Source organism: Myotis yumanensis, unplaced genomic scaffold (genome assembly GCF_028538775.1).
Source record: "Myotis yumanensis isolate MYYU_CA2020_CCGP unplaced genomic scaffold, mMyoYum1.0.hap1 SCAF_1, whole genome shotgun sequence".
Lineage (NCBI taxonomy): Eukaryota > Metazoa > Chordata > Mammalia > Chiroptera > Vespertilionidae > Myotis > Myotis yumanensis.
In genome coordinates, this window is record NW_027223752.1 from 117,101,561 (window position 1) to 117,128,785 (window position 27,225).

Genomic DNA, 27,225 nt, shown 5'->3' on the forward strand with positions numbered 1-27,225 from the left:
GGACCCCTTGGGGGATGTCCAACTACCGGTTTAGGCCCAATCACGGGAATCAGGCCTAAACCAGCAGTTGGACATCCCTCTCACAATTCTGGACCGCAGGCTCCTAATCACTCACCTGCCTGCCTGATCGCCCCGAATTGGCCCCCTGCCAGCCTGGTTGCCCCTAACTGCCCCCAGCTGCCGGCCAGGTCACCCCCAACTGACCCCCCCACTGGCCTAGTCACCCATCACTGCTCCCCCTGCCAGCCTAATCACCCCCAACTTCCCCCACTGCTGGCCTGGTTGCCCCCAACTGCACCCCTCCCTGCCGGCCTGGTTGCCCCTAACTGCCCCCCCTGCCAACCTGGTCGCCCCCAAATGCCCCCACTGCTGGCCTGGTTGCCCCCAACTGCCCCTCCTGCCAGCCTGGTTGCCCCACGCAGTCTGCTGTTCAGTCGTTTGGTCATCCCTCACTAACCCCTCTGCCTGCCTGGTCACCCCACACAGCCTGCTGTTCAGTTATTTGGTCGTCCCTCACTTACCCCCTTGCCGGCCTGGTCATAGGCAGCCATCTTGTGAGGGCATGATGGTCAATTTGCATATTACCTCTTTATTATATAGGACTAGAGGCCCAGTGCACAAAAATTTGTGCACTCAGGGGGTTTCCTCAGGCCGGCCTATGCCCTCTCGCAGTCCGGGACCCCTCGGGGGATGTCCACCTGCTGGCTTAGGCCCGCTTCATGGGGGATTGGGCCTAATAAGCTGGCAGTCAGACATCTCTCTGGCAGCTAGGTGCCCTTGGGGGATGTCCACCTGCCAGCTTAGGCCCACTCCCCAGGGAGTCGGGCCTAAGCTGGCAGTGAGACATCCCTCTGGCAGCAGGGAGCAGGCCTAAGGCACAGTTGAATATCCTTAGCGCTGCCAAGGAGGTGGGAGAGGCTCCTGCCACCACCGCTGAGCTCGAAGCCATCAGCCCAGCTTGTGGCTGAGCGGAGCTCCCCGTGGAAGTGCACTGACCACTAGGGGTCAGCTTCTGCATTGAACATCAGCCCCCTGGTGGCCAGTGTGCATCACAGCAATGGGTCGTTCCTGGTCATTCCGCCATTAGGGTCCATTTGCATATTACCCTTTTATTATATAGGCTATTTAATGAATGTCACATCTGATCAGAGAACACAAAATATTTTATGTAGTTAAGCACAGTCTTAGCAATAGCTCAAATGTGACTACTTTTGCACAGGAGTGAAAAAATATATATATTTGAGTCATTGAAAATGATTCATGGTAAAGAAACCATAAAATTAGTTACTTTGCCCTTTGAATTCAAAAGTTTAAAAATAGGTAACAATTCATTAAGAAATTATTTTTCTATGGTAACAAGGAGGATTCATACCAACCTCAGAATAGAGGTGGCCTCAAGGAAAGGAGAGGGAGGAATGGGATTAGAAAAAGATAAAAAGGAGGCATCAACTCTTTAATGCTTTATTTCTCAAAAAAAAGTAAAGAGCATATAAGTATACATGGCTAAATGTTTTTATTTATTGAATCTGGCCAGTGAGTAGTTCATGGGTGTTTGTATTTTTTTAATGCACTTCTATACATGTTTGAGATATGCCTGGATTTTCTAAACACATAAAAGAAAAAATACAGCAGGGAAGAGAAAGAAATGATGTGTAATCATTCTGTTCCAGAACCTTAGGACATACATCACAGAAAACCTAAGACTTATATGTCCATAATATGACATGAAGGGAAAAGAGCTTACTGTGGCCCAGAGTTAATGTTGCTTGAACACAAAAATTAAGAAGTAATGCTGCGTACTCTTTTCCGAGAATAGGGAATATTAATGGAATTTGTAAGCTGAAATCATGGATATGATTTTATGTGCCAAAAGAAAAAGAGAGAGAATTTTAAGTAATTGTCTCTTCATCTTCCAATTACCCACATTCTCTGAGTGGGACCACTTTTCATGTAGTCAATAAGGGCCTACTAAGATTCTTTGATGACTTTGGCTTCCTTCCTTCACTTCCTCCTAGACCTATCAATCATCAGATCTTAGCCATTCATGTTCTGCCTAATCACTTCCAGAATTAAATTTTGTACTAAAGCCCTGGCTGATTTTGCTCAGTGGTTACAGCTTCAGGCCATGGACTGAAGGGTCGCAGGTTTGATTCCCCACACCATTCAATGTGTCTCCATCAATGTGCGCTTTCTCTCTTTCTCTCTTTCTCTCTCTCTCTCTCTCTCTCTCTCTCTCTCTCTCTCTCTTCCTTCTCCCTTCCTTCCACACTCTCTCTAAAGAACAATGGAAACATATCCTTTGGTGAGAATTTAAAAAGAAATTGCCCACTAAGACCATACAAATCACTAAGTTTAACCGTTTGAGTCCCAAGCAGTGCGATCGCGCTGCTGAGATTTTATGTCGAGAAAACATACGATTCGTTTGAGTCCCAGGGGGTATTGAAAAACCACTGTCGAAGAATCCCAAACAGCGCAACCGCGCTTTCTCTAAATTAGTACGAAAAGACCCAAACAGCGTGATAGCGCTTGTTTTATTTTATGTCGAGAAATACCAAGCAGCGCGATCGCATGCTTGGGACTCAAACGGTTAAAGTCGGTGTGTGTGTGTGTGTGTGTGTGTGTGTGTGTGTGTGTGTAAAGTGGGTAAAGAAATACAATGTAATGAATAGTTCTGGGAACAGTGGCTTACTGAGCATCCTTGGACCAAGTCTCAATTGTAAGTATGGCCTGCCACTCTGTCACCAACTCTCTAAAGCAAGGGTGGGGAATGTCTAGCCTGCAGGCTATATAAGGCCTGCGAACTCATTTGGTCAGGCCCTGCCAAGGCATTAGGGGTGAGTCAATTAAATGTTTGACCAAATATAACAGGCTAGGAGAACCAAGATGGTGACATAGGTAAACGCCAGTACTCTCCACCTCCCACAACCATATCAAAATTACAACTAAAATACAGAACAACCATCATTCAGAACCATCTGAAAGCTAGCTGAATGGAAGTACTACAACTAGAGAATTAAAGAAGAAAGCACACTGAGACAGGTAGGAGGGGTGGAGGTGCTGAAGGGGCTGGTCCAGTACCCATGTGGGCTGTTTTTATTAATTGGGAGGGAGATGGTCTCTGTGGAGGCCGCCTGGGAGGAGCAAGGGACCCCAGCCCCACACCAGACCCCCAGCCCAGGATTCCAGAGCTGGGAAGAGAAGTCCCTGAAACTTTGGGCTGTAAAAACCAGCAGGGATTGTGGCTGAGTGACACAGAGGCTGCTTGAGATGCAGCTGTTCCTTTTAAAGGGCCAGCGCACCACACCTCTGAGCTCCAGCACCAGGAGGCTCTGGGGAACCCAAACATATAGAGAGAGGAACTGGACTGTCTGACATCAGGGCAAGAACTCAGAGGTGGCTTTCTCCCAGACAGGGGTGCTCACAAGGGTCATTGTTCCTATGCTAGGACCTCCCCCATTGCAGAGCTGACTGGCAGCCATACCTGAGTTTCCATCAGCGTGGCTCACAGTGTTTACTCCACCTTGAGGATTCCCTGAGACCCTACTCCAGAGGTTCTCAACCTGTGGGTCGCGACCCCTTTGGCAGTCGAATGACCCTTTCACAGGGGTCGCCTAAGACCATCCTGTAGATCAGATATTTACATTATGATTCATAACAGTAGCAACATTACAGTTATGAAGTAGCAATAAAAATAATTTTATGGTTGGGTCACAACATGAGGAACTGTATTTAAAGGGCCAGAAGGTTGAGAACCACTGCCCTACTCCATCCAATTTGCAGCCGCACCCAAGGTGTTTGCAGCAGCTTTTCTATATGAATTGCCTGTCCTAGCTCAGGCTTCAGACTTTGCTAAAATCTCTCAAACAAGCTGCAGCTGGTGACAGCATGCCCAAACCTATCAATAAAAAGCCCAAGACCGGGTATTAACACCAGCCTGCCTTGCTTCACAGCTGGGCCTTACCTCTTGCACAGCAGCTCTTCCACTGTAGTCAGAGCTGGTCCTCACAGCCAATTGGCCTGGAGGTCAATTCTTCCCAGTGACGCCAACAGCAATCAAGACTCAACTACAAGACTATGCACACAGCTCACAAAGGGGTACACCTAGAGTGCCAAGCTCAGGTGACTGGGGATCCTGAGCCACTGGGCCCTACTATACAAGGCCATTCTACCAATTCCAGGAGACATAGTAGCTCTACCCAATGCATAAAAACAAACACAGGGAAGCAGCCAAAATGTGGAGACAAAGAAACATGTCACAAATGAAAGCAAGCCAACTACTGGATACAGAGTTCAAAACCATGGTTAAAAGATTACTCAAAGATCTTGAGGAGACTTTCAAGAATCTTGGTGAGAATGTCAAAGACATGAAAAAGGTTCAGTTAGAAATTAAGCATACTCTGACTGAAATAAAGAGCAATTTACAGGTATTCAACAGTAAAGGATTCTGAGAATCAAATCAACCATATGGAATATGAGGAAGCAAAAAATATCCAATCAGAAGAGCAAAAAGAAAAAAAGAATCCAAAAATATGAAGATAATGTAAGGAGCCTCTGGGACATCTTCAAGTGTACCAATATTCACATTATGGGGTGTGACAGAAGGGGGAGGGAGCAAGATGTTGAAACCTATTTGAAGAAATGACAGAAAACTTCCCCTACCTGGTGAAAGAAATAGACTTGCATGTCCAGGAAGCCCAGAGAGCCCCAAACAAGAGAAACCCAAAGAGGCCTACAACAAGACACATCACAATTAAAATGCGAAGACTTAAAGACAAAGAAAGAATCTTAAAAGCAACATGAGAAAAGCAGTTAGTTACCTACAAGGAAGCGCCCATATGACTGTCAGCTGATTTCTCAAAAGAAACTTTGTAGGCCAGAAGGGAGTGGTAAGAAATATACAAAGTGATGAAAAGCAAGGACCTATAACCAAGAAATTAAAAGTGATGTCAGAGGAATGGCGGCATAAAGGTGCATCTATCCTCTCCCCCTAACATTGCAACAAAATAACCACCTATAATTCAACAAAGAAGTCCCTGCTCAACACCAATGCAGGCCTGGAGACCTGTACAATGGAAAAACTAAGGTGGCCTCCTTGGAATAAGTGGAAAGATGAGAAGAAAGGTAAGCTCAACACGGCTACAGTGCAGCAACATATCTGCAGCACAGCTGGGAACTGGCAGCAGCAGTTATGGGCACTTTCCTCAGCCAGTTGGGACAAACAGAGAGCTAACCCAGTGAGTGGCTAGCTGTTGAAGTTGCCACTGGAGTAGTGGCATTGTGTGGTTGCACACACAAACAGTGAGAGAGTGTCTGAACCACGGGAACACCTTTTGAATGGGGTCTGAGTTGTATGTGTGAGCTGCAAGTCAGCAGACAGCCTCACTACAGAGTTGTTCCCCATGGCTGGGCCTGGCTGTGGGGCTTTCAGGCAAAGAAAGTAGATCACAGAGCCTGCCACTGATAGACTCCCAAATCTCACTTCCCATTGCCCTTAGAGTTGTTTCCAGGAGTGTATTATCTGTAGGCCAATATGTGTTGCAGAAGAAAGTTCCCCTCTGTAACTGAACCCCAGGAGGCATGCTTGGGCTGAACCCGTGGAGATCAGGGGGCGCCATTACTGTGAGGAAAAAAACAAACCTCACACCTAAGCAGCAAAGGTGGTACAGCCCTAAGGAAACCACAGAGGCACAAAACTGTGAGGCCACAGAGGATAAAAATCTTGCAATTCAGCACCATCTACTGGAGCAGAGTAGAAAGACCTCCTCAGAGATAAATGGGAAAACAAAGGAGAACAGTGAACACCATAAACAACCACAAAAACAACAATGACCAGAAAGAAAATGAAAAATCTCCAGGAAACAGGCTGGAGCACATGGAATTATACGAGTTCAATGACAGAGATTTCATAATTGCAGTTCTGAAAATACTCAATGAGATGTGAGAAAATACTGACTGGGAATTTAGCACACTCAGAAAACAAATCAATGAACAAAATGAGTATTTCTCCAAAGAAATTGAAATTTTAAAAAAGTATCAAGCAGCCGAAACCGGTTTGGCTCAGTGGATAGAGCGTTGGCCTGCGGACTGAAAGGTCCCAGGTTCGATTCCGGTCAAGGGCATGTACCTTGGTTGCGGGCACATCCCCAGTGGGGAGTGTGCAGGAAGCAGCTGATCGATGTTTCTCTCTCACCGATGTTTCTAACTCTCTATCTCTCTCCTTTCCTCTCTGTAAAAACTCAATAAAATATATTAAAAAAAAAAAAAAGTATCAAGCAGAAATCCTGGAAATGAAGCAGGCAATTAAAGAAATTAAGAGTGCGCTGATGAGCACAGAAAACAGAACATTCCCAGAAGCTGAGGAATTTGACCACTAGAAAACCTCCATTGCAGGAAATATTTAAGGGAGTTATTCTACCTGAAACAAAGAACATAAGGTCATAACACTACCAGTAGGATTGCCAAAACTCACAGCATAAACAGGAATAATTTGTGACAATAAAAACATATAAAGGCCCTGACCGGTTTGGCTCAGTGGAACTTTTTGACTCGAGGGCCACAATGGGTTCTTAAACTGGACCGGAGGGCCGGAACAAAAGCATGTATGGAGTGTTTGTGTGAACTAATATAAATTCAAAGTAAACATCATTACATAAAAGGGTACGGTCTTTTTTTTTTAGTTTTATTCATTTCAAACGGGCCGGATCCGGCCCGCGGGCCGTAGTTTGCCCACGGCTGCACTAGAGGCTCGCCCCAATGATAGCAACTGGCACCCGCCTTGGTCTGGCACCCAGCTCACCTGCTCCACCACCCCGCCGCAGCCAACACCCGCCATGTTCCACACTTTGCCGCCTGCTGCCGACGCCTGCCATGTTTCACGCGTGCTCCCTTGTGGTCAGCACACATCATAGCAACCGGTTGTTCGGTTGTTCCACCGTTCAGTCTATTTGCATATTAGGGTTTTATATATATAGACTAGGGGCACAGTGCACAAAATTTGTGCACTGGGGGGGTCCCTCAGCCCAGCCTGCCCCCTCACATACTGGGAGCCCTCAGGGGATGTCCTACTGATAGCTTAGGCCCACTCCCTGCTCCCCTTGGGGAGCGGACCAAAGCCACAGTCTGGCCTCCCTTTGTGGGAGGCGACCAGGCTGATCAGGGGAAGGCACCAGCCCCATCACCCCACTGCTGCAGCCACTGCCAGTCACCGCAGCCACCAAGGTGTTTTCGTCAACACGGACTCCAGTCCCTTCACCATGAAAAAATGACAACTTTCTTTAGGCATTTTCAAGATGTGTCTTTCATAGGATATGACATTTCTTTCTTTCTTTTTTTTTTTTTATCCTCACCTGAGGATACATTTCCATTGATTTTTAGAGAATGTGGAAGAGAAAGGGAAAGACAGAGAGAAACATCAAAGTGAGAGGAACACTTTGATTGGTTGCCTCCTACATGAGCCCTGACCTGAGCCCCGGCCAGGGAGGAGCCTGCAACCTAGGTACATGCCCTTGGTCAGAATTGAACCCAGACAGACCCTGTGGTCGGCAAGTCGAGGCATTATCCACTGAGCAAAACCAGCTAGGGCAGGATATGACATTTCTTAGGCCTCCAGGATCGGACCTTCGTTTTTTTCTCCAGGAGTGTGGTGAAAAACCCTAGATCACCTTTTTGGATTCTTATTACCCAAATTACTAAGAATATTACCAGTGGCATACAGGGAGCTTAGCCAATGAGTGGTCAGAAAATGTGTTTCCTCTGTAGTTCACTCTGATCACCGGCTCTGCCCCTGCCCAGGCCTATAGCCTTTGGCCAAGGCTGCAGGCTTGGGCAGGGGACCCCCAGACCCCTGCGATCGCTGGCTCCGCCCCTGCGCCCACTGATCGCCTGCTCCTTCCCTCTGCCCCCCCCCCCCGCCTCCCCCACCACCTGCCTGGCCAAAAGGCCTGTACACTTCAGTGGCTGAGGGGACTTAGCGCCACCATCTTGTGGCTATGGGCGCAGCCATCTTTGTGATGGAGTGACGGAGTGATGGCTAATTTGCATATTACTCTTTTATAAGATAGGACTAGAGGCCCAGTGCATGAAATTTGTGCATGGGGGGAGGGTCCCCTCAGCCCAGCCTGCACCCTCTCCAATCTAGGACCCCTCGGGGGATATCTGACTGCCGGTTTATGCCCAATCCTGGGGATCAGGCCTAAACCGGCAGTTGGACATCCCTCTCACAATCCTGGACCACTGGCTCCTAATTGCTCACTTGCCTGCCTGCCTGCCTGGTCGTCCCCAACTGCCCCCTCCCTGCCAGCCTGGTCACACCTAATTACCCGCCCCCCTCCCTGCCGCCGGCCTGGTCGCCCCCAACTGCCCCCCTCTGCCGGCCTGGTCACCCCTAACTGCCACCCTTGCCAACCTGGTCGCCCCCAACTGCCCCTTCCCTGCCGGGCTAGTCACCCCTCACTGGCCCCCTGCCAGCCTAATCGCCCCCATCTGCCCCCCCTGCTGGCCTGGTCACCCTCAACTGCACCCCTCCGCTGGTCTGGTTGCCCCTAACTGCCCCCCCCCCCCCCGCCAGCCTGGTCGCACCCAACTGCCCCCCTCTGCCAGTCTGGTTGCCATTAACTGCCCCCTGTGCCGGCCTGGTCATCCCCAACTCTGCCCCCGCCGGCCTGGTTGTCCCTCACGCCCCCCCACCAGCCTGGTCACCCCACACAGCCTGCTGTTCAGTCATTTGATTGTCCCTCACTAACCCCCCTGCCAGCCTGATCGTAGGCAGCCATTTGTGAGGGCGTGAGGGTTGATTTGTATATTACATCTTTATTATATAGGATTGTAAACCTAATGCAAATAAACTTGATAAGTTAGATGAAATGGACAAATTTATTTGAAAGGAAAATATTACCAACATTATTTCTAAAGAAATATGTAATCTGAATAGTTCCACATCTATTAAAAAAATTGAGTTTATATTTAAAAACCAACAAAAAAAATCCAGGCCCAGATTACTTCACTGTCACATTCTAGCAAACATTTAAGAACAAAATAATATCCATTCTATACAAAATCTTCCAAAAACTAGGACAGGAAATAGTTCCTAACTTGTTTGAGGCCAGCATAACCCTGATACGCAAAGTAGACAAAAGTATCACAAAAAATAAAAACTATAAACCAACAACTTTCATGAACACAAATGCAAAATCCTTAACAAAATATAGCAAATGGAATCCAGCCATATATAAAAAGATTAATATATTGTGACCGTGTGAGATTTATCCCAGGAATGCAAGGTTGATACAACATTCCAAAATTCAATGTAATCCACCGTATTGATAGATAAAATTATGGGTTATGGAAGCCAGAAATTAAGGGAAGATTAAGAGAATGTTGTTATATCCTCGATATTTTAGGGGCCTGTGTCACCACCATGCACAATTCCAAAGCATCATTTTTATTGCAGTCATTGTATTCTACATGAATGATACCCCTGCCACAGTGCAATACAGTAATATTGCAAATGTATTAAATGGTTGCCCAAAAGGCAGTGAAACTTTGAGCTGGGCTAACATAAATAAAAGGTGCAGATGAAGAGATTTTATCTTTCAGACATTCCATATGGCCCTGTTCATACCACACCATAAATACTCTATTTAGTCCTGAATTCAATACTTCCTAGGGTACCAACATTTCACCAGAAAACCAATGCAATAATAGTGAAGTGTTCTAAACATCTCACGTGAAGAGTTGAAAAAAACTGGAAATGTTTAACCTTCAAAAGAAAGGACCTAGGAAGCATATACTGAACTTTAATTATTTGCTTATACTCTAGAGCAGGGGTGGGCAAACTTTTTGACTCGAGGGCCACAATGGGTTCTTAAACTGGACCGGAGGGCCGGAACAAAAGCATGGATGGAGTGTTTGTGTGAACTAATATAAATTCAAAGTAAACATCATTACATAAAAGGGTACGGTCTTTTTTTTTTTTTAGTTTTGTTCATTTCAAACGGGCCGGATCCAGCCCATGGGCCGTAGTTTGCCCACGGCTGCTCTAGAGCAAGGGTCCTCAAACTACGGCCCACAGGCCACATGCAAATGCAAATATTGTATTTGTTCCCGTTTTGTTTTTTTACTTCAAAATAAGATATGTGCAGTGTGCATAGAAATTTGTTCATAGTTTTTTTTTTAAACTATAGTCCGGCCCTCCAACAGTCTGAGGGACAATGAACTGGCCCCCTGTTTAAAAAGTTTGAGGACCCCTGCTCTAGAGGCCCAATGCACGGATTGGTCCAGGGCGTGTCTGGCCTGTCTCGCCCAGTCCCAATCAGGACCGGTTGGCCGGGGAGGGACCACAGGAGGTTGACCAACCCGGGAGGGACTGCAGGAGGGCTCCAGGATGTTTCTGGCCTGTCTCACCCAGTCCCAATTGGCCAGACCCCAGCAGCAAGGAGTGTCTGCCCCCTGGTGGTCAGTGCGCGTCATAGCGACTGGTCGACCAATCAAACGAACAATCGGACACTTAGCATATTAGCTTTTATTATATAGGATACCCTGAAGACTGAATCCCCTGAGGGCAGAACTGATACCCTATTAATCTTTGTATTCCAAACACCTATCACTGATCCTGGAATCTGGTAAAAAGTACTCATAGTTATGAGGGGTTCAAGAACAGGAAATTCTAAACTTTAATAACAGAAATAAGAAAGCAGTTGCTCTGTAGTGAAGAAGGGAGAAAGAACTGATTAGAAGGGACAGGACAGCACTATTAAATTTTATAGCATAGCTTGTGTCCCTTTTCCTCATAGCTATAAACTTTGTATATTATTGACTGGGATTGGGCATGGGCCAATTCTTGATTGGTGTATACTAATTACAGATCTCCTAGTCTGGGAATCAATGAAACCTCTGGGTTTGACTCTGAAGGAAGTGTGGAAAGAACAATGGAGAGATAATCACAATACCCACTACCCCCACTTAACTAGCCAAATTACCCTGGTGATTAAATGAAGTAACACGTATCATAGGAAGATGATTTCTCATGCCCAGAAACAGTATAAAAATATTAGCAATTACGTTAAATACTAGAGGCCCGGCGCACGAAATTCGTGTGTGGGTATGGTCCCTAGGCCTGGCCTGCAGTCAGGGCCATCTTCCCCAGCCCTGTCCCCCACCGCCACCCACACCCAGTTTCCCATTCGCCATCAGGTGATGGGTGCCTGACGGCCGGGGGAAGGGACCAAGAGGTCGGCCGATCATGTCTGCTCGCCGGCCCCACCCCTGCCGCAGGTCACCCTCTGCCGCAGGTCACCCTCTGTGTGTGGGGCGACTGGTAGGAAAGGGGCCTTGGCCTGACGTTGCCTGCGTCCCCTGCCACCCATCCCCGGTTCCCCGTTCACCATCAGGCAATCAGAGCCTTCCAGCCAGGGAAAGGGACCAAGAGGTGGTCAGTGCACCTAATAGTGACTGGTCCAGCGGTCGTTCTGGTCATTCCACCATTAGGGTCAATTTGCATATTACCCTTTTATTATATAGGATTGGCAGAATTACATCTAAATAACAAATAATCTAAATTATAGAAGTACTGCTCTTTCAGTGAAAGATATAATCCTGGAAAACTCTTTGAAAATAAATTCCTGAAAGGCAATCAGATTTTCCAATAATTTAAATTATAATTTCAAAGAGTAACAGAAATGCCCCAAGTAAACTAAACAATTTATTGATAAATTAACTTTCAAACTCTTAGCAGACTATAGCAAACACATGTTGCAAAGGAAGTACAGCCTGGTGAAATAAAAAGTTGAGGCATAGGAAAATATCCAATATACATAGTAACCTACAACCAGATGCAAACCCTCCTAAGGCTATAGGTTAACAAATGAAGATATCCTGTTCCTCTAAATAAAATATATATCATATTCCTATCAGATTATAAAATGCACTTCGTTACAGTATAGGTCAGCGGTTCTCAACCTGTGGGTCACGACCCCTTTGGGGGTCGAACGACCCTTTCACAGGGGTCGCCTAAGACCATCAGAAAACACATATATAATTATATATTGTTTTTGTGATTAATCACTATGCTTTAATTATGTTCAATTTCTAACAATGAAAATACATCCTGCATATCAGATATTTACATTACAATTCATAACAGTAGCAAAATTACAGTTATGAAGTAGCAACGAAAATAATTTTATGGTTGGGGGTCACCACAACATGAGGAACTGTACTAAAGGGTCATGGCATTAGGAAGGTTGAGAACCACTGGTATAGGTCCTTACCAAGTTAGGCTTCCCAGACTCAATTTTTGTAAAACTGCACATTTACTTAACATATATATGAGATTATTGAGGCCTGATACGTATTTATGGGAATTTTAGAGTGGTTTTTTCACAAGTGGGAAATTAGTACACATTTATATAATAAAACTCCATTTAAACACAGTTACAGGTAAAATCAATCTTCCAATACCTAACAAGTCCATAAAATAAAAACTAGCTATGGAAAAACCCAATTATAGTACTTTTGTCAACAATCATATTTTAAGAAGCTCTAATTCATATAGAAAAAAGAAATAATAAGAGAAATCTGCAAATATACAATGAAATTGTATACAGACCTTTTTTCAGGTGGGGTTTTTGAGATTCAGCAGATGCAGGAAATTGAGTTCTCTAAAATGAAAGAAGTCTATGTTAAAGCACTAGCCTAAATCTTGCAAACTTAAAGAAGCATTCAAATAACAATCAGTAGCTTTCCAATTAATCCATTAACTGCATACAGGTACAAAGGATTGTTCTGAATATAGTTTAAAAAACAAAGATTAAGCAAACTATTAGTAATGTAAAATGCATATTGATAATCTAAAAATACTTGTGTATTTATCATGTATAATTATATACAGGATAAAATGTGCACAAATAAATGTACTAAGTTCTTAGACACTACATATTAGTATTATACGTAATGCTATACTTCTCAGCAACCAAACCAAAAAAGTGATAACTTAAATAAAAGAGAGCTTATGAGTTAGAGCAGCAGCATTTGGAGCAGATATGAATATACCTTCTCAGAACTTCATAGGAGGGAAAGCAGTGACAAGGAAATTCTCATTTTTGCACAAAACTGGATGAATGGCTTCTACAGGGAGCCAGACTTCTGATATCCTATATAATAAAGAACTAATATGCAAATGGTTGTCACACCCTCACTCCATCACGCCATAAGGGCTCAGACACTCAACACTGGGGAGAGAGGAATGGGACCAGCCAGGCACAAATGAGCTCCTGAGAGAGGAATGGGGACCAGCCAGGCACAAATGAGCTACTGAGAGAGGAATGGGGACCAGCCAGGCACAAATGAGCTCACAAAAGAAGAATGGGGACCAGCTAGTCTGCGGCCTGGGAGAGGAACAAGCCACCCGCCCCACGGTCCCAGGCACCAGCGGCTACGCCTGCGCTTGCAGCCTGAGAGAGGGACAAGCCACCCGCCACATGGTCCCAGGTGCCAGCAGCTGTGCCTACACCTGCAGCCCGGGAGAGGGACAATCTGTATGCCCCACAATCCCCACGGTCCCAGGTGCCAGTGCTGCATCTGCACCTGCAGCCTGGGAGAGGGATAAGCCATCTGCCCTGTGGTCCCAGGCACCAGCGCCTGCAGCTGCGGCCCGGAAGAGGGACAAGCCGCCCGCCCCACGGTCCCGGGCGTCTGCGGCTGCAGTCCAGGTGAAGCCGCCCGGCCACGGTCCCCTGCAACTGTGGCCAGCGCTGGGGAAGCCGGTATGGGAGGGGAGAGGCGCATTCCAACTTAATCCTTCATGCTAGCTATTTCTTGGCCTGTTCCAGTTCAAGAATAACGAACTGACAACAGAACCCAGATGCAACTCCCCACCTCACTCCTAGGCTAGACATGCCTGTGTCCACACAGCATATCAGTGTGATATCCACTGACCGACAGCATGAAAGACTGGGGTCTAGATGCCATGGAATTGCCATAGCCCTTGTTGCAGTCTTGTACTCTACACTTGGTTTTTCAATGAAGCTAAATAGCTTTTTTAAATAAAGACTTGAAACTCTAGTTTTCTACATCTTTTAGAGTGTACAGTACTTTATATAACTAAGTTCTATTAAAAGCTTTTGCCTATAAAATTTTTAAAAATTTTAAAAGGAAGCTTATGAGGTCATCTACACAGAAATTGTCTAGCACTCAATACTAGGAGGGAGTTCTTTTTAAGTAACACATCGTATTAAATAATATAATAGATAATATCTTACATTATAACTGCAAAAAACCTTCAAATGGATTTTCCTACCTCCTATGTTTTATATGATATGATATATGATATGAGCAAAAATAATGGCTGAAAATTTCCATAGGTAAAGAGACACGAATGTTCAGATTCTGGATCCTCAATCAATCCTGACCAGGTTAAATGAAAATAAAGCGACATTTAGATATATCACAGGGACCTGCACCAAAGACAATAAGAAGTTCTTAAAAGCAACCAAGAAGCACTGGCAGGTGTGGCTCAGCTGATTTGCATCATCCCATGCACTGAAAGGTTGCAGGTTGGATTCCTAATCACAGCACATGCCCAAGTTTCAGGTTCAATCCCTAGTAGCGGGCGTGCAGGAGATAGTCAATCAATGTTCTGCTCTCATATCAATGTTTCTCTTTCTCCCTCTCCTTCCCCTCTCTCTAAAAGTCAATAAAAATATTAAAAAAATAGCCCTAACCAGTTTGGCTCAGTGGATGGAGCGTCGGCCTGCGAACTGAAGGGTCCCAGGTTCGATTCCAGTCAAGGGCATGTACCTTGGTTGGGGGCACATACCCAGTAGGGGATGTTCAGGAAGCAGCTGATCAATGTTTCTCTCTCATTGATGTTTCTAGCTCTCTATCCCTCTCCCTTCCTCTCTGTAAAAAATCAATAAAATATATATTTTTAAATATATTAAAAAATAAATAAAATACAACGAAAGAAAAACTTATCACCACATTACCTAAAAAGAAAGGATAATTAGATTGACAGCTAACTTCTCAATAATTAAAAATGGAAGACAGTATCACATTAAGACATTATAAGAATAACTACCAAGTATCCAGTACTAAGTAAAATAAATGCTAATCTAGATACAAAGTCAGCAAAAACTATGGCCTAAGATCAAATCCAGCCTATTTTCAGAGAGTGAAAGAGAAAGGGAAAGACAGAGAGAAATATCGATGTGAGAGAAACACATCAATTGATTGCCTCCTGCACAAGCCTCAACCAGGGCCCGGGCCAGGGAGGAGCCTGCAACCGAGGTATGTACCCTTGACAGGAATTGAATCTGGGACCCTTCAGTCCGTACGCCAATGATCTATCCATTGAGCCAAACTGGCTAGGGCTCCAGCCTGTTTTTATAAAGCCCACAAACTAGCTGAGTGGTTTTTGCACTTTCTAATATATATTTTATAACACATGAAAATTAGATAAAATTCAAACTTTGGTGTCTATCAACAAAATCTTCTGTCACATTCCTTCGTTAAGTTTATTCCTAAGTATCTTATTATTTTGTTGTTCCAACTGTAAGTGGGATTGTTTGTTTAGTTTCTCTCTCTGAGAATTCATTATTGATGTATAAAAAAAGCCATTAGGTTGAATCGGCCCCGGTGAGGTCGGGACGGCCCCAGTGAGGTTGAAACAACCCTGGTGAGGTAGGGACGGCCCCGGTGAGGCTGAAACGGCCCCGGTGAGGTCGGGACGGCCCCGGTGAGGTTGGGACAGATAATGGGGACCAGTATAGTCTGATGAACAGGGGTACATGCAGAGGCAGAGCAACATTGAACAGACTGTCAAACTATAGTGGGAAGCCTGGGGAGGGTTTGGGGGGGGATTAAGAGATCAACTGAAGGACTTATATGCATGCATATAAGAGTAACCAATGGACACAAGACACGGGGGGGGGGGGGGGGGGGGCAGGAGTAGGGGCCGGGGAAATGTCAAGGTGGGGGGGGGAGGAGACATATGTAATACTCTTTTTAATACTTTAAGAAATAAAAATTATTATTAAAAAATAAAATAAATTTTTTTTAAAAAGCCATCGAGGGGAAACCAAGATGGTGGCATAGATAAACGCCGGAAATTGCTGCCTCACACAACCACTTCAAAAATACAACTAAAAGACAAAACGGACATCATCCAGAACCACAGGAAGGCTGGCTGAGTGGAAATTCTACAACTAGAAGGAAAGAGAAAAGTACACTGAGACTCAGAGGAGGTGCGGAAGTAAAGTGCAGAGGTACAGAGGCGCAGGTGGAAAGGGCTGGCAACTGAGGACGCGGTTGTTTCTTTCAATCTGGAGGGAGTCTCAAGCTCCCAACTGCTCTGAACTCCAGTTCCGGGCGAGTCTCTGGGGACCCAGACTCATACAGGAAGAAACTGGACTGTCTGGCAGCAGGCAGGATTTGAGGGCGGCTTTCTCAGGTGCTTGCAGCGAGTACCAGGACACTAAGACCCGGGGCCTCTTAGGGCAGGGCTGAGGATCAGCCATAGCTGTCTGCTCCTCCCTGCTGATTCCCTGAGACTCCGCCCCATCCAAGCTGTGCGCAGAGGCTTTTGCATATGAATGACCTAGCCCTTTGCAATCTAAAATTACCTAACAAACTGCAGCTGGGTCAGAGAGACCCACAACATCCAAAAGAAGGCCCAAGGCCCCACAGCAGCTTGCATTGCTTCACAGCTGGGCCTCATCTGGGCACCTCCAAACCCCAAACAAAGAAGAGGAATCTGCAGATCTCTCCATAGCTCCTGCTGGGTAGCCTCAGGCAGAGGCTAAATTAGCACCTCCTTAGAGATCCAAGAGCCAGTGTACCCAGTGGTCAGAGTGGGACCATCCAGATTACAACTCCTCAGATCCATAAAGGACACACTCAGGGGGCAGACTCAGTGAGCACCAAAGCCCCACTGAAGCAAGTCTTGCCCCAGGAGGGTGTCCCCAGCACAGAAGTTCTCTCACTGTAGACACAACTGATTTTCACAGCCAATTGGCCTGGAGGTCAATTCCTCCCAGTGATACCTAAAACAATCAAGGCTTAACTATAACAAGACTGTGCACAAAGCCCACAAAGGGGTGCACCAAGAGTGTCCACCTCAGGTAATTGGGGAGGCTGAGCTACTGGGCCCTATAGGACACCTAGCACAGAAAGCCACTCTATCAACACAGGGAAGCAGCCAAAATGCAGAAACAAAGAAACAGGTCAAAAATGACAGAAATGGAGGAAAGCAAACTACTGGACATAGAGTTCAAAACCACACTTATAAGGTTTTTCAAGAATTTTCTAGAAACCGCTGATAAATTTAGTGAGACTCTCAATAAATCTAGTGAGACCCTCGAGGATATGAAAAAGGACCAACTAGAAATTAAGCAGGGAATCGAAGATGGCGGCATAGGTAAACACCGGAGACTGCCGCCGTGGACAACCACTTCAAAAATACAACTAAAAGTCGGAGCGGACATCAACCAGAACCACAGGAAGGCTGGCTGAGGAGAGTCTCTTCAACTAGAAGCAAAAACAACAGCATTCCGACGCTCAGCGGAGGCGCAGTGTGGAAAATTTAAAGGTACGGCGGTGCGGTGGTGAGGGTGCGCGCGCAAAGCGGGCTGGCGGCCGAGGGCGCGATTGTCGTTTTCAATCAGGAGTGAGTCTCAGACTCTGGGCTACAGATCCGGGCGAGTCTCTAGGGACCCAGACTCAAACGGGAGAAGCGGGACTGTCTGGCTACGGCCCCTCCGAGGTTTGCAGCGGTTGCTGGGACAGAGAGGCAGAGCCCCTAGGGACGGACTGAGAGCGGCCATAGCTGCTCCCTCCCTCCGCCCTGTTGAGCCCGCCCCGCCCAAACCCTGCGCACAGCCATTTGCTGATCGCCTCAGGCAAGGGCTGGACTAGCGCCTCCCCTGAGGACTGAAGTTTTCCCACAGCTGATTTCCACAGCCAGTCGACCTGGTGGTCAAATCCCTCTAGTGTTAACTACAACAATTAAGGCTTGGCTAGAACAAGACTGCGCACAGAGACCACAAGGGGGTGCACCAAGAAAGCATAAAAGATGCGGAGACAAAAAAACATGACAGAAATGGAGGATATGGAGCTAAGAATCGCAATTTTGAGGGCTTGCCATAAATTTGTGCAGAGCCTCACGAAAACTAATGAGACCCTCGATGCTACGATAAAGAAATTAGAAAGTAAGCATACACGGACTGAAATAAAGGATATTATACCCAATAGCAGACCAGAGGAGCACAATAATCAAACCAAAGATTCGACAAAAAACACCCAATTGGAAAAGCAAAATGAAAAAAGAATCCGAAAGTGTGAAGATAGTGTAAGGAGCCTCTGGGACAGCTTTAAGCGGACTAATATCAGAGTCATTGGAGTGCCAGAAGATGAGAGACAGCAAGATATTGAAAACCTATTTCAAGAAATAATGGCAGAAAACTTCCCCCACCTGGAGAAAGAAATGGACTTACAGGTCCAAGAAGCGCAGAGAACCCCAAACAAAAGGAATCCAAAGAGGACCACACCAAGACACATCATCATTAAAATGCCAAGAGCAAAAGACAAAGAGAAAATCTTAAAAGCAGCAAGAGAAAGAGGCTCAATTACCTACAAGGGAATACCCATACGACTGTCAGCTGATTTCTCAACAGAAACTTTGCAGGCCAGAAGGGAATGGCAAGAAATATTCAAAGTGCTGAATACCAAGAACCTACAACCAAGATTACTTTATCCAGCAAAGCTATCATTCAGAATTGAAGGTCAGATAAAGAGCTTCACAGATAAGGAAAAACTAAAGGAGTTCATCACCGCCAAACCAGTATTATATGAAATGCTGAAAGGTATCCTTTAAGAAGAGGAAGAAGAAGAAAAAGGTAAAGATACAAATTATGAACAACAAATATGCATCTATCAACAAATGAATCTAAGAATCAAGTGAATAAATAACCTGATGTACAGAATGAACTGGTGACTATAATGAATCAGGAACATAGAAAGGGAATGGACTGACTATTCTTGGGGGAAAAGGGGTGTGGGAGATGCGGGAAGTGACTGGACAAAAATCATGCACCTATGGATGAACTCAGTGGGTGGGGAGTGAGGGTGGAGGGTAGGGTGGGAGCTGGAAGGAGGGGAGTTATGGGGGGAAAAAAGAGGAACAAATGTAATAATCTGAACAATAAAGATTTAAAAAAAAAGAAATTAAGCAGGTTTTTTTAAAATAAAGATTTAATTTTAAAAAAAAGAAAGAAAAGGCATCTAAATTGGAAAGAAGGAAGTAAAACTGTCATTATTCGCAGATGACATGATGTTGTGCATAGATAACCCTAAAGACTCCACCAAAAACAAACAAACAAAAAAACCTACTAGATTTAATAAATGACTTTGGCAATGTAGTGGAACACAAAATCAACACCCAAAAATCGATGGCTTTTTTTTTAAAACTGTATTTATTTTTTTATTTTTTTAAATTAGAGTTCAATCGCTCACTACGACATGCGCTGACCACCAGGGGGTGGCGTGGAACAAAGGAAGGCCCTTGCTGCAACCAGCAGCCAGGGAAGGAAGGCTCCAGCCAGCAGCCGAAGTAAGGCCCCAGCCAGCAGCCAGAAGGCCCCAATCGGCCCTGATCACCAGCCAGGCCTAGGGACCCTACCCACACACGAAATTACTGCACCATGCATCTAGTGTTGAATAAGAGTGGTGAAAGCAGACCTGCCTGTCTCGTTCCTGTTCTTAAGGGAAATGGTTTTCGTTTTTTGCCCATTGAGAATAATGTTCATTGGAAGTGTGTCATATATGCCCTTTATCATGTTGAGACATGCCCCCTCTATTCCCACTTTACTGAGAGTTTTTATCAAAAAGGGTGTTGGATTTTATTGAACACTTCTTCTGCATCTATTGATATAATCATGTGATTTTTGTCTATCATTTTGTTTATGTGATGTATCACATTTATTGATATTGTACCAGCCTTGCATCCTGGAATAAATCCCACTTGGCCTTTTTAATATATTATTGGATCCAATTTGCTAATATTTTGTTGAGGATTTTAGCATCTATGTTCATCAGGGATACTGGTCTGTAATTCTCTTTCTTTGCAGTGTCTTTATCTGGTTTTGGAATTATATAATGCTGGCCTCATAAAAAGAGCTTGGAAGTGTTCCTTCCTCTTGGATTTTTTGGAATATTTTGAGGAGTACAGAGGTTAGTTCATCTTTGGATGTTTCTTAAAACTCCCCTGTGAAGCCATCCACACCCAGGCTTTCGTTTGCTGGGAGTTTTTTTTATTACTGCTTCTATTTCATCAGTTGTTACTGGCCTATTCAGGTTTTCTGATTCTTCCTAATTCAGTTTTGGGAGATTGTATTTTTGTAGGAATTTGTCCCTTTTAATCCACATTGTCCAGCTTGTTGGCATACAGTTGTTCATAGCATTTTCTTACAATTCTTAATATTTCTGTGGTGTCAGTGGCTACTTCTCCACTTTCATTTCTTATTTTATTTATTTGGGTCCTCTCTCTGTTTCTTGATGAGTCTGGCTAATGGTTTATCAATTTTGTTTATCCTTTCAAAGAACCAGTTCTTGGTTTCATTGATTTTTTTTTTTTTTTAGTCTCTATGTTATTTATTTCTGCTCTAATCTTTATTATTTCCTTCCTTCTACTTTGGGCTTTTCTTGTTCTTTTTCTAGTTATTAGTTGCAGGGTGCCGGAAGCCAGTTCCAGCATGTCATAATTGCAAGAGTTTCATCAAAAGGTTGATGGAACTTGGGGACTCAACAAGGGCTGAGTCACATATGTTATTGCCTGTTGGGAATGGCTAAAGGCATTTCCCCAAACCTGAAAAGGGATGACTGCTTGCTGCCAGACAGCTCAGGGCATCTTAATCTACATGTTATTGCCTCCTCCTGGCCAAACACCTGAACAGCCGTAGGCAAATTCTTCCAATCTGACAATGGATTCTGTACCTAACCCTACCCTTTGAGGTGTATATCTCCACCTTGCCTTAGGACAAATTGTGTTAATAAAAATCAAGGGGTCCTGAAACGAGGAGAACTTAATTCCTTTAACTAAGTCTTCTCTGACTCCCTATAATGCCGTTCAAAATTATGTTTCATCTCTGGACTCTTTATAAAGTTACACACAGCCTTCTCCAGATTTCCTGAACCCTTCTAGATGCTGGAAGAACCCCAGCAGCAGGGTTAGTTTATTATTAATATATCTTTTTTTTAGATAGGCCTGTAGTGCTATGAACTTCCCTCTCAGTACTGCTTTTGGTGGATCCCAGAGATTTTGGGTGGCTGTGTTCATTTTTCATTTCTTTCTTGATCTCATTGGTAACGCATTCATTATTTAATAACATGCTACTTAGCCTCCATGTGTTTGAATGTTTTGGGGCGTTTTTATTGTAGCTGATTTCTAATTTCATTCCACTGTGATCTGAGACGATGCTTGATATAATTTCAATCTTCTTGAACTTGTAGAGACTTATTTTATGCCCTAACATGTGGTCTATCTTTGAGAATGAACCATGTGCACTTTAGAAGGATGTATATTTGCAACTTTGGGGTGAAATCTATATATATAAAAGGCTGATATGCTAAGTGTCCTTCCCTCCATCCAGGTAATGATGTCACGTAGCAACACCCAGCTTCCTCTCCTAGCAATGACTAGCCTCCTTGCAGTTTCTTCAGCCCAGGAACACGAGTTGCTTTATAGCCAGGTGGAAACACTTTACACTGTAACCAAATGTCTGTGAAGCATTTTCCCGTGCCTCATCTCATTTGATTTTCACAGAAATCCTGGAGTAGGTAGATAGGAGACTCGGTGGAATCCTATTTACTTTTCATTAGCCAGAAAACAGAGATTTAGAAGTTTAAAAACTTGACTTGACTGAAAAGAAGTAAGAAATGGTGGACCTTGAAAATGACTTGAGGTTTTCTCACTGCACAGAATATAGTCAAACATTGCTGCAGTTAAATATATTACCCTTTGTTCTCCCTGCATCATCTACAATAATAATCTGCTTCGTGTTGATATTTAGTGCTGTGTTGCTGAAAATTACCTGAAAGAGAAATTGGGGTGCTTCAATGGGCTAGAAAAACTTTAGCTATATCAGAAAGCAGATCTAACTAAGCAAGTTTTACATATATATATATATATATATATATATATATATATATATATAGCTAAGTTGACTTGCGCATGCACAGTACATATAAAGTTTTTGCTGGCGCCAATGGCACATGTGTGTTTCAATCTGTCATTGTCGATTGTGAATTTGGTTGACACTTCTTTTATAGAGAAAGGGCGAATAGTGATATTAAAATATTTCTTCTAATTAACTTCCTTTCAAAGTGCAGAAATTCACACACAAGGCCACTAGTATTCTATAAATGTCAATTCAATCAATCTGATCCAGTGTGTCATTTAGAGTCACTGTTTCCTTAATTCTTTGTCTGGAAGATCTATCCAGTGAAGTCAGCGGGGTGTTAAAGTCTCCTACTATAACTGTACTACTGTTGTCGATCTCCCCCTTAAAGTCCTCTAGAAGTTTTTTTATATAATTAGGTGCTCCTATATTGGGTGCATATGTTAACCACGGTTTTATCCACTTGTTGGATTGATCTCATTAGTATTTATAATGACCTTTGTTGTCCCTTATGATGGCCTTCATTTTGAAGTCTATTTTGTCAGATATGAATACTGCTACCCCAGCTTTTTTTTTCATTTCCATTTGCATGAAAACTTTTTTTCCATCCCTTCACTCTCATCCTGTGTGAGTATTTTGTTCTGAAGTGGTCTCTTATAGACAGCATATAGTTGGGTCATGTTTTTGTATCCATTCAGCTACCATATGCCTTTTGATTGGAGCATTTAATCCATTTACATTTAGGGTTATTATTGAGAGGTACTTATTTATAGCCATTTTAATTCTGTATGGCTAGGTTTCTCTCTGTTTCTTCTTCTCAGCAATCCCTTACAGCAATCCCTTTAGCATTTCTTGTCATGCTGTCTTGGTGGTGATGAACTCCTTTAGCCTTTTTTTTGTCTGGGACGCTCTTTATTTGACCGTCTATTTTGAATGACAGCCTTGCTGGATACAGTAATCTTGGTCTCAAATCCTTGCTTTCCATTACCTTGAGTACTTCATGCCATTCCCTTCTGGCCTATAGTTTCTGGTGAGAAATCAGGTGTTAGCCTTATGGGAACTCCTTTATAGGTAACAGTTTTCTCTTGCTGCTTTTAAGATTCTCTCTGTCTTTAATTTTTGGCATTTTAATTATGATGTGTCTGGGCATGGGTCTGTTTTGGTTCTTCTTGTTTAGGACTCTGTGCCTCCTGAACTTGTGTGACTTTTTCCTTCACCAGGTTAAGAACGTTTTCTGCCATTATTTCTTCTTTTCTTTTAATATTTTTATTGATTTCAGAGAGGAGGTAGAGGAAGAGAGAGATAGAAACATCAATGATGAGAGAGAATCACTGATCAGCTGTCTCCTGCATGCCCCCCACTGGAGACTAAGCCTGCAACCTGGGCATGTGCCCTTGATAGGAATCGAACCTGGGACCCCTTAGTCCACAGGCCAACACTGTATCCACTGAGCCAAACCAGCTAGGGCTCTGCCATTATCTCTTCAAATATATACTCTATCCCTTCTGCCTCTTCTGGCACACCTGCTATTCTAATATTGTTACGTTTCATGTTGTCCCACACAGCTCCCTTAAGCTGTCCTCTTGCTTTTCAATTGTTTTTTCTTTTTGGTTCTCTGATTGAGTGATTTTTTTCAACCCTATCTTCTAAGTCACTGATCCGACCCTCAGCTTCCCCTAACCTGCTGTGTATTCCTTCCAATGTGTTCTTTATTTATGCCATGTCATTCTTTATTTCCAACTGTTCTTCTTTCGTAGTTACTATATCTTTTCTCCTGCTGTTGAGCATCTTTACATCATTATTCTGAACTCTATATCAGATAAATTTCTTATCCCCATTTTATTTATCACTTCTTCTAGAGAATTGTCTTGTTCTTTCATTTGGGGATTGTTTTTTGTCTCCTCATTTTGTCTGCCTATTTGGGTTTGCCACTATGTATTAGGTAGATCTGCTATGCCTCTCAATTGCAGGCTCAATCCCCAGCCTTGGTCAGGCATGTGCGGCAAGCAACCAATCAATGTGTCTCTCTCACATCAATGTTTTTCTGTCTCTTCCCCTTCCTTCCCCTCTCTCTAGAAATCAATGGAAAAATATCCTTGTGTGAGGATTAACAAAACAAACAAACAAACAAAAAGATTCTCAATGTCACTAATCACCAGAGAAATGCAAATTAAAACCACAATGATATATCTATCACCTCATACCTGTCAGAATGGTCACCATCAATAAATCAACAAACAATAAGTGTTTACAAGGATGTGGAGAAAAGGGAAACTTCATGCACTGTTGCTGGGGTTGTACATTGGTATAGCCACCATGGAAAACAGTATGAAGGTTCCTCAAAAAATTCAAAATAGAACTACCATATTGTAGAGAGGGCCTGGGAGAGCACCTGAGCAAAGGTTGGCAAAGCCATGTCCTGGAAACATACCTTGCCAAAGGCAGAAATGTTGTCAGTCCTGACCTATAGCTCAAGTGCCAGGGGGTGGTGTCATTATCTAAGTTCAGCCAGGCACCGGGAAGGATGCAATTATCCGGGCTCCAGGCCTGACAATTATAAGAAGCCACAAGAATGAAGAATGCAGCTTGCCGCAACTGGTTTGGCTCAGTGGATAGAGCGTCGGCCTGCGGACTGAGGGGTCCCGGGTTCGATTCCGGTCAAGGGCATGTACCTGGGTTGCGGGCACATCCCCAGTAGGAGGTGTGCAGGAGGCAGCTGGTCGATGTTTCTCTCTCATCGATGTTTCTGACTATCTCTCTCCCTTCCTCTCTGTAAAAAGTCAATAAAATATATTAAAAAAAAAAAAAAAAAGAATGCAGCTTAATCTTTAAGCATGATTTCACATAATTTCCTTTGTCTTAAACTTTAGTAAAACTTCCTGGTACCATGCTGTATATAATAAATGTGCTGCACTAGCTCTGGGTCACTGTCTCTCCATCCGAGAACAATGTCCCATCTGGTCCCAGCTTTACTTACTGTCTCTGTGTCTGTCTCTTTCTTTTTCTCAATCCCCAGTCGCCCCTACTCAGGACTCGTTCACTCTCTAGCCGTGCTGTTCACAGCTGGAGAACCCCCACACCATATGACCCAACAATTCCACTTCTGGGTATTTATCCAAAGAAATCTAAACACTAATTGAAAAAATAGATGCACCCTTATGTTCACTGCAGCACCATTTGCAATAGCTAAGATATGGAAGCAACCTAGGTGTCCACTGATAAACAAATGAATAAAGGAGATGTGGTACATATATACAATAAAATATTACTGAGCCATAAAAAAATTTAAATATTACCATTTGTGAAAACATGAATGGACCTATAAGATATTATACTAAGTAAAATAAGTCAGACAGAGAAAGACATATACCATCTGATTTCACTTACATGTGAAATCTAAACAATAAAATAAAAGAATAAGCAAAGCAGAAACAAACATAGATACTGAGAACAATTGATGGTCGCCAGATGGGTGGGTGTTTGGGAGAGAGGTGGAAAAAGTAAAAGGAATGAAGTACAAGTTGCCAGTTACAAAAACAATCACGAAGATGTAAAGTACAGCACAAATATAGTCAATAACATTGTAGTGACTATGTATGGTGTCAGATGTGTACTAGGCTTGTCACGGTGATCACTTTGTAAGGTATATAAATGCCTAATCACTATTTTGTAGACCTAAAGTTAATATAATATTGTATGTCAACAGGGATTAAAAAACAAATTTCAAAAATAAAATTATCTAAATATTCAACTACATTAAAATTAGTAACTTCTGTTCCAAAAAGGAAGTAAAGACAGAAAACTAAGAGATGATATTTGCAATACAAAACACAACCAAAAAATAACAAAGGATTAACAGCCAGAAACTAGAAATAACTACAAATATGAATCACAAATAGCAAAGTAGAAAAATAATCAAAACATATGAACTAGGGATTGCACAGAAAAAGAAAAGAAACAACCAATGATGCTCTACCTCACTAAAAATCAGGGAAATATAAATTAATATCACATAAACATTTCATATCCACCATAATGACAAAAGCTAAAGTTGTAACAGTATCAAGGATGTAAGCAACAGGAACTAGTGGAAGAAGCATAAATTATTATAACCACCTTAAAGTTTCCCATAAGTAATGAAGTTGAATATGTACATATCCCACTCATTTATGGAATAAAATGAACATAAACTGATGAACAAAAATAGATCCAGAGACAGAGAAGCATCAAACAGACTGTCAAACCTCAGAGGGGAGGCAGAGGGTTGCCCACCATGCAGATCAGACTGTCCTCCTCCCTCCGGAGCCTAATTAGACAGTGGGGACGCTCCCTCCAGTCTAGCTTCCAAGGTATTCCTTTGTTGCTTATCTCCTCTTCCTAATTTACACCATGGAGAATTATTTTTCTGTCCCTCCAAACAAAAAACCCTCCTCTGGGACATCTCCTCCATAATCTTAACACACTTGTCCTTTCCACAGTGGTCCGGCCAAAGCATATTCTATTACTGCCTTGCCTAGTCAGGGATGCCACCCAAAAATTAACAGAAAGGGCCACAAACATCAATCACGGGACTACCGGCTAAAGAATGTAAATTGGTATACCTTGCTACTACCCTTCATAGGACCATTAACATTCCTATTCCTCATCTTCATTTGTTCCTATTTGATATGTTCCTTCTTCGGTGACGCTAACAAATATCATTATCCATTAGGGAAATATAAATTAAAATTAAAATAACCATGAGTTAAATAAAAATATATTTTAAGATAATAAATAAAGACACATATGACTACATATTGTATGATTCCATTATATGAAATTGCTAGAAATGGCAAAACTATGGAGACAGAAAGCAGGTCAACAGTGCATTGCGATTACTGTGCCACACTGGCACAGCTATGGGTGAACCTGAGAGGGGGCGGTAAAGGATGGAGAAGACAGACAAGAAAATAAAGCTGGGGCTAGGTGGGACGCTGCTTCTCTGATGGAGAGACAGCGCCATAGCCTGCAAGCTGAGTTTTTATTTTATAGCCAGATTCCAGGAGGGAAATTAAGGGCG

The 27,225-nt window shown here is 43.5% G+C and overlaps 1 protein-coding gene across 1 annotated transcript in view; it reads right to left on the bottom strand.

The window, feature by feature from the left end:
- Window positions 1-27,225, bottom strand: part of BBS4 (Bardet-Biedl syndrome 4) — a 63,302-nt gene that overhangs the window by 29,319 nt on the left and 6,758 nt on the right. The window contains exon 2 of the mRNA XM_070430800.1: window positions 12,605-12,656. Within this exon, the coding sequence (XP_070286901.1) occupies window positions 12,605-12,656 (52 nt within the window). The remainder of the gene's footprint in view (window positions 1-12,604; window positions 12,657-27,225) is intronic.